At 53.4% G+C, this 7,924-nt stretch overlaps 3 protein-coding genes; 1 reads left to right on the top strand and 2 right to left on the bottom strand.

Annotated features, from left to right (window-relative positions):
- Positions 1–1,939: 1,939 nt before the first annotated feature.
- Positions 1,940–2,845, bottom strand: CHC_T00006939001 (hypothetical protein). The gene has a single exon (XM_005710290.1). The coding sequence runs from the start codon at positions 2,843–2,845 to the stop codon at positions 1,940–1,942; it is 906 nt and encodes a 301-aa protein (XP_005710347.1).
- A 2,637-nt stretch (positions 2,846–5,482) lies between these two features.
- Positions 5,483–6,256, bottom strand: CHC_T00006938001 (hypothetical protein). XM_005710289.1 is given in 2 exon segments: positions 5,483–6,031; positions 6,032–6,256. 1 exon segment carries the CDS (start codon positions 6,254–6,256, stop codon positions 6,032–6,034), a length of 225 nt encoding a protein of 74 aa, XP_005710346.1. The 3' UTR covers positions 5,483–6,031.
- Positions 6,257–7,172: 916 nt separating this feature from the next.
- On the top strand, positions 7,173–7,432 carry CHC_T00006937001 (hypothetical protein). XM_005710288.1 is given in 2 exon segments: positions 7,173–7,358; positions 7,359–7,432. 1 exon segment carries the CDS (start codon positions 7,173–7,175, stop codon positions 7,356–7,358), a length of 186 nt encoding a protein of 61 aa, XP_005710345.1. The 3' UTR covers positions 7,359–7,432.
- The last annotated feature ends 492 nt before the right edge of the window (positions 7,433–7,924 follow it).

Genomic DNA, 7,924 nt, shown 5'->3' with positions numbered 1-7,924 from the left:
TGTAGGCTGCAATGCCGTTGACTTACGCTGCGCTGGCTGTGGGACTGCTGATAGGGTCGGGCAGTACGGGGATGTCGCGGATGAACTGGTACTTCTACGTGCCCCACGCGCAGGAGGCCCCGCCCCGGCAGGAAGGGCGGGCTCTTATCTACCGGCGACGTGAAGAGGTGAAGGTACCTCAACTTGTCCACGCTCGCCGCCTCCCTCCCCCCGCCACGCAGGAGCTGCTCCCAGCCGTCCCCGACCCCTCGCTGCTGTGCTACCGTGCGCACTCCCCCCGGCGACGCCTCGCCGCTCGTGCCGGAGACCGCACCGCCGGCGTCGAGGCAGGAAAGCGCGCTGGCGTCCCATAGGCTCACGTCATGCAACTCAGCTCTCCAGCGTGCACTCTTCCATGCGCATCCAAGGGAGACGTGGGCAAGTTTGTCTGTCATACGGGATGATGACCCGCACGTCATCGGCGAATTATTCTGCAGAATTAGCAATAAATAATTGATTTGTTTCAGAACCGCCTTTAATGTATAGGTGCATGCCTCGCGAGTGGTCCACTACCAGATCATCATGGTGCAGATGTGGCACGCATAGGAATACAGAAGTGGTCCGTGAAGGGACCAGCACTGGTCGGGGAAACGGAAATATTGTAAATTGGAAGAGGGACAAATACAATTAATGGTCAATGAATGGAGAACGGGCTGGCCCGGCAATGGTCCGTCTTGGTCCATTAATTTGCGTTAACGGACCAATGAGTTAGGTCTTACCACACTCGGTTGTCATACAACGTTAAATGTAAAACATTACCAGTCATGGACCACTTACGAACCATACTGATCGACCAGTAATTGCATTTAACTGACCAATGATGAAACCTATTTCTGCTAGGGTCACAGCGTCGGTCCTGAATTCCTTCATGGCACGAAACGGTATTAAGTGGAAGACAGTGCTCGCCTATGCGCCTATGTCGAACGGATGGGCAGAGCGGATGGTCGGCACATTGAAGAGAGCAGTCCGTAAGATAATTCTCGGTGCCTCGCCTGCAATTGTTGAGTGGGACGATGCTTTACGTCAAGTCCTATATGGATACCGTCGCAGGAGGATGGCGGTGGGATTGTCCCCGTTCGAGCTGCTTTATAGGGTGTTGCCCAGGATGGCGCCTGGAGACCAAGAGCCTCTCTTCGGAGTCTCCGAGATCCGCCACCGGGAAATGGAACTCCTGCAATCCAGGGCGATGCGGGCAACAAGAATAATCGGGCGCAGAGCTGCAACCACATTAACAGACGGTCGCGAAGCAACTTTCAATGTGGGCGACGAAGTGTTGGTCGCAAAAGGGGCTGCCCTCGGGCCCATGCAGAAATGGCCTATCGCCTTGTCGAAGTTCTATGGCCCATGCCGAGTTGCTCGTGCGCGCCATCCGCGGTACACCCTAGTGTCGCTGCATCAACGCTACTCGAGAAGGGAGATACATGCCAGAAGGCTGGTCCTCTACAAGAGGCAGCCGTTGCACCTTCAGTGAGGCAAATGACTAGGGATTTTTACGCTTTGAATTGAAAGATAGTGAAATGCATATGAAGTGCTGATTGCTTGCTACAAGTAGATACAGAGTGGGTCATGGAGACAATGGGAATCACCAATGACCTCTAATGCTGAATGGAACTTCCCGAACCCCGAATCGCGGCTTTCTTGTGTGCTCTGCGGCTGCTTGCGCGTCCAATTCTGCTCCGTTTCTTCTTGGAAGGGGTGACGACGAGAACTTAGCGCAGTTCTGAGACGCCAACGAAGATCCCGTCGGCTCCAACGCATGCTTTGACCGCGCCGGCGCAGAGCTGAAGCGGAAACCCCTCCATACAATCAAGTACGATGGAATGTATGGTCGAGACGCAGATTCTGTGCATTATGTGGGGCAAGCCTTCTAAAGTCGCGACATAGACACCCGGGTCGAGCCTCAAGAGGAGTCCGAGAGATGGACTACGAAGACCCGACCCGCGGAGAGCGACTTCATCTTGATTAAGGTGTTTTCCAGCGTCATGGAAATCTCGGATTCGACGCGACGAAAGCCGGTCCTCTCAAAGAGGAGGCTGTTGCGGACTAAAAGATCGCAGTACTTGACGGCAAAGTTCGGGGACCCTAGTAGTTGGAGACCGTTGCAGACGGCGGCGGAGATGCACATGTCACTATTATCTCGGAACCGCACGGTCCCGTGTGTGGAAACGCGGTAGATCGGAGTCCGAGGATTGACCGCCCTGGAACGACCATGGATCATCTTCAGACTCCTGCCCTTTTGGTCGGTGCAAAAACGGTCAATACTTAAGAAGGCACTAATTCGGTCTCTCCCACCAAACTGGAAGAGATCGTCAACCATCTTGTGAGTTGTACTATTCCCGGTTCCGGAAATTGGTAGAGTGTATAGCAAAATACGGTGAGGAAGGTTGGTTGCGGCATCGACGCCATAGTACGTGTTGTCAATGTCGAGATAGATGGACTCAATGTTCCACTCACCGTCGCCGATAATACAGTACTGGTTTGTGTCCGACAACGACTCTGTTAGACCAAGACGCCATATCTCTTCGAGAGAGACCTCTTCATCTGGCTTGCGGTGGAGCAGGGCAGTAATATGATCTCCTAGAAGGCTGTTGAACTCTTGTTCTGTTACGGCGTAACGGCGATGCCCGCTGGCCACCCAAATGTGGAACATGGAGCCCGTCTTGGAAACCTTGGTTACATCTGTTCGAGATGAGAGCTCGAACATTAAGTGGTAGCGGCTGGCGAAGCGAGCAGCTTTCAGAGCGAGCTGCTTCCGCGGACGCTTACCTCCCGTGCTCTTCGCCGCTGTCTGCTTGGTCCTCGCCATCGTATTACGCTATGAGGGGGGCCAAAGAGGGCACACGGGGACTGAAACCCCACCTGCGTGCCTCTCGATCTGGCGGGAAACAGGAGGTTTAAACTACGACGAGGACCACGGAGGCAACGCGGAAGAGCGGCGAGAGCTAAGCAGCGCAGGAAGCAGGACGCCAGAAGAGCTAAACCGAGGCTGGGATGGAGCGAGAAATGCGAACGGAGAGCGACGGCAGATACCACAGGAAGGGAAGGGGGGTCCGAGCCCCAGGTCTGTGTTGATATAGGCTGGAGGGTGAAAAAAATCAAAATCAAAGGCAAAATTTGAGTGGCCGGGGCCCGTGGCCCCGCCTAAGTGGGGGGTTGTGTGACACGTGGTTGGGACCGGTGTAAGTAATTGGAAGTTTAAGTTAGTAATTGTAGACCGCGCGCAAAAAGAGTACAAATGCGGTGGTTTTCGGTCGTCCTGTACGGCCGAGGACAGACACATCACAAAAAAACACACACGGGTAAGACACGGGACGACGTACCCCGTTTTCGCCCTAACAACAGCCATGTAAAATTTACTATACCGGTACTGTGCGCGTGCGAAGCTGAAGGTAAATTACTACCTGCAGTACTGTAACCTTTTTCTCGACCTTTAATGTTTAAAAACAAAGTGCACCACGGTGCGGTGAGCGATCATCGCTCACACTTTCAAATTATATACCTAATGTTGATTGCGAGGACAAATGCATACCTTTAAATACCGTTGGTATCCACACTCTGTCGCCGCATAGTCCGCTGTTTGGGAGAGGGGAGTTCGTGGCAGAGTGGACAACCGGTTGCTGGTGGTGCAGTTGACACTCTGCGCCTGCGAGGCCCTGGGTTCGATTCCCGCCCGGTGCCCAACTTGGTTGGGTTCGATTCCCGCCCGGTGCCCAACTTGGTTGCGTGCCCAAGTTGGTTGAGCCACTTGGGCACCCAACCAAGTTGGCCCGGGCAAAATTCGTAGCTTACCTAGTTACTTAGTTACTTTCTTTTTTTTACTTTCTTCCTACTTTCTTCCTACTTTCTTCCTACTTTCTTCCTATTTTCTTCCTACTTCTTTCTGCTTTCTTTCTGTTCTCTTTCTGTTCTCTTTCTGCTTTCTTTCTATTGCCTTTTTATTGTATTTGTATTGTATTTGTATTGTTCCTCCTCTCCTCACCAACCTCGTCTTGTCTATGTTCATCTACTTGTTCGTCTCCGTTTCGATCGAGTTCAAACGCGCACGGGTCTTAGCGACAAACACTTTTCTCTCTCCTCTCGCTAAACATATTCCTTTTACACATTACGCAATCCAAATACTCTAAAACTAAGCCTTTCGCCCTTCCAACGTCTTCCCGCTGCCTCCCCCCCCCAAATCCATCATCCTGCACACTGCCTCTTGCTCACGAGACCTCCCTCACCCGCTACGCTCCCTACTGCCTGCCATCTCGGCTTCCCGGCACGCACAGCAGCCCGAGGCGTTAGCGATGACGTCCCCACGTCCCCACGTCCCCACGTTCCCACGTCCCCACGTTCCCACGTCCCCACGTTCCCACGTCTCCACGTCCCCACATCCTCACGTTTTTACCCTCCCCCGTAGTACACAGCCCAAAATGTGGCGTTCCGAAGTCCGCGACAGGAAGCAGCGGGACCAGCGAAATGCGTGGAATCAGGGGAGGCGGAATGCAAATCGATCGTATGCATTTAATTGGTTGGATCTGTCCCGTATGGCGCGCAGTGACGTCATTTGTCGAGGGGTTTCGGGAGCGGAAGACACCCGGAATCTGGAATCGATGAACATGCCTCCAGACGTCCGGCTGAAGACACGCACCGAGGGTCCTTCCAGGCAGAAATCATGCTTGAATCACGATCTCGAATCACGATCTCGCCTGCGCTCATGCGCTCATGCGCTCATGCGCTCATGCGCTCATGCGCTCATGCGCTCATGCGCACGTCAGATCATCCACTCACTGTCTGTCTCTCCTACGATAAATGTCGACTCTCACTTCCACCCTCAGACAAATGCACCTCTGTACATCAACAGAACAAACACACGTGATGCACCGGACTGTGCGCCTCCCTTTCCCTTCCCGACATCCACCTTAACCCACCGCACCGACCGCACTGACCGCACAGACACCTCCGACACAACCGCTTCAACCTCGGCTTCCATTCTGTTTGGGCCGTGGTTCACGAATACGAGTCCTCTCTTTTGAAAGGTAAGTCTCGCACTGGTGTCCCGGCGACCGCACCAAAGAACATATGTGAAATGGGCGGCCTCCTTGCCTGCGAGACTTACCGCAACAGCGCTTGAGAGAGATGCTGTTGCTAACGCGAGTCACCGCTTGTTTTTTCGGCGCTTTTCGTTCTTTCTGTTTGTCTTTCTTTCCTATTTACACGACGCACTGGCACTGTTTCTTCTTTTTTTGCCGTGCAGGCAACGGACTGGCACCCAGACGTTTTGCTCACGTTCCAGGACGTCCATCTTGGCCTTCCGGGTCAAGCACGCCAGAGGTACGGTTTACACGCAGACATATAGGCAGAAGAAAGAGCGATCTGAAAATGCGGTTTGGTGTTTCTTCTTTCTCTTCTTCTTTATGCACGCAGGTGAATGTTATATTAAAGAACTGGGTTCAGATTTCACATGTACGGTACAGTGTAGTAAGAGTCTTTATTGGTAAGAATAGAGGTGTTAAACGTTTCAAACGTTTCGTTCGCACGAAAAGGTTTGCCAGCAAAGGAAGAAGGGTAGAGTCTGCAAGCGCGGAAAATTGCGAAACACAGAGGCGGAAGCAAAAGGTTACCGAGAATGACACACGATAACAACTGGCTGTTGTGCTGATTGCGTGAAGAGTGGCGGCTGTCGGCGCGGCATACTTAACCTTTGGGGTGGTACGGACGGGCGAATGGTATCTGCGGTTTTGATACTTGTTTCTTGCCAGTCACACGCCTCCCGTACCTCGCATTAACCCCGCCCCCGTTTTGGCTCTCGACGGCGCCGTCCCCTTGTGCCGCGCCCGTTCTCCACCAACCCCTTTTGCCTCCTTGACCCCCTACCTACTGCCGTCGTCTCATGCCAATTGTCCGGCACTCACACCATCGTCGTCTACGGCCCTCTGTTCTCCCTCTTCCGCATGCTCTCTCCCTAATACACCCTCCGTCGCCGCAGCACAGTCCCCTTCCCACCTCTCAGTTACGCTGCCATCGCTTTCGTTGAATACCCCCGCTCTCTACCTAATACACCCTCCGTCGCCGCAGCACAGTCCCCTTCCGACTTCCCCTTCCGATCTCTCACACCATCGTCGTCTGCGGCCCTCTGTTCTCCCTCTTCCGCATGCTCTCTCCCTAATACGACCTCCGTCGCCGCAGCAGAGTCCTCTTCCGATCTCCCCTTCCCACTTCTCTGTGACGCTGTCATCGATTTCATTGAACACCCCCCAATGTCCCCAATGTCCACGCGCCCCTTCCCCTTCCAACCGCAAGTGGCGAGCAAACATCCTCGAGTGCTTCAATACAGTCCCCATTCCCTCCCATCTCCTCAGTCGACGAGTATGCAATGATTTCCAGCGCCCAGCATCTCCAGTTTTGTCCCTCAATTCACTCCGTCGGAAGAACATGCTTCGCATATGACCTTTCTCACAAGCCCCACATCATGGTCACCGCTCACAATTAAATTGATTCCAATACCCTACAACCTAACCCCCCAATTTCTCCAGTTAACGTTCCGCACCGCCCACATCCCGCCCAACCCGCCCAACCCGTGCTGGAAACCGGATCGGGAGCGCAACACACCCGGAATGTAGAATCGATAAACATACCTCCACCTCCAGACTCCCGGCCGAAACACCTTTCACACTTAAAAAATGCAGACACGCACCGGCGCACCGAGGCTCCTCTCCCAGCAGCGGCGGAGAGCGCGGAGAGCGCGGAGAGCGTGGAAAGATTGGAGATGCCAGGGACAGTAGGGATGGTGGGAGATTACAGAGAATGGGAATTCATGGGAGAGGGCCAAAATGTCGGCAAAAATATGTCGTAAGTGCACGTACCCAGGGGGCGTGTTCTCGACGTGGACACGTTTCACATCCGGATCTCGAACACCTGACACAGTACCCTTGGTACAGTACATGGCAATCACAGCCATGTACTGTACTGTGCGCGTGTGGAGGTGAAGGTACCTACTTTTAAAAAAGTAATGTTTAACCAAAGTGCACAATGGTGCGGTGAGCGATGATCGCTCACACGCAGAAGCGAGTTTTTTACTTGTTCAATTCACTGTAACATGCAAGCCGCGGACAACCTTCAAATTATAGAAGCAATGTTGATTGCGAGGACAAATGCATACCTTTAAATACCGTTGGTATCCACACTGTGTCGCCGCAGAGTCCGCTGTTTGGGTGAGAGGAGTTCGTGGCAGAGTGGACAACCGGTTACTGGTGGTGCAGTTGACACTCTGCGCCTGCGAGGCCCTGGGTTCGATTCCCGCCCGGTGCCCAACTTGGTTGCGTGCCCAAGTTGGTTGAGCCACTTGGGCACCCAACCAAGTTGGCCCGGGCAAAATTCGTAGCTTACCTAGTTACTTAGTTACTTTCTTTTTTTTACTTTCTTCCTACTTTCTTCCTACTTTCTTCCTACTTTCTTCCTATTTTCTTCCTACTTCTTTCTGCTTTCTTTCTGTTCTCTTTCTGTTCTCTTTCTGCTTTCTTTCTATTGCCTTTTTATTGTATTTGTATTGTATTTGTATTGTTCCTCCTCTCTGTGGTGCAAGGAACGATGCCCGAGTTTACTGAGGGAGACGGACCGTGTGCGACTAAGAAGGGGAGCGGCGCCGGTGGCGGCGGCGCTGCCTGGGGAGCTACATCTGTGCTACGTGTGTGCGTGGTACAGGTGTGTGAGCTGTGCATGGGAATCATGACAGTGAATCATGACAGAGGGCGCAGGACGGCCGCATAGCGACATAAATTGGACATGGGAATCATGACACTCCCCCCGTCGCTGTGTGGTCGTGCTGCGCGGGGGGTGGGGGGGCGGCGGCGACGATTTGGAGCTTCGCCGTGAGCTTTCGGAACGGCTCCGATCGTAGCGGCTT

This window comes from Chondrus crispus, genomic scaffold (assembly GCF_000350225.1).
Source record: "Chondrus crispus Stackhouse genomic scaffold, scaffold_55, whole genome shotgun sequence".
NCBI classification, from domain to species: Eukaryota; Rhodophyta; class Florideophyceae; order Gigartinales; family Gigartinaceae; genus Chondrus; species Chondrus crispus.
Note: the sequence above shows the minus strand (reverse complement) of the source record. Positions and strands in the feature narration are given on the sequence as shown.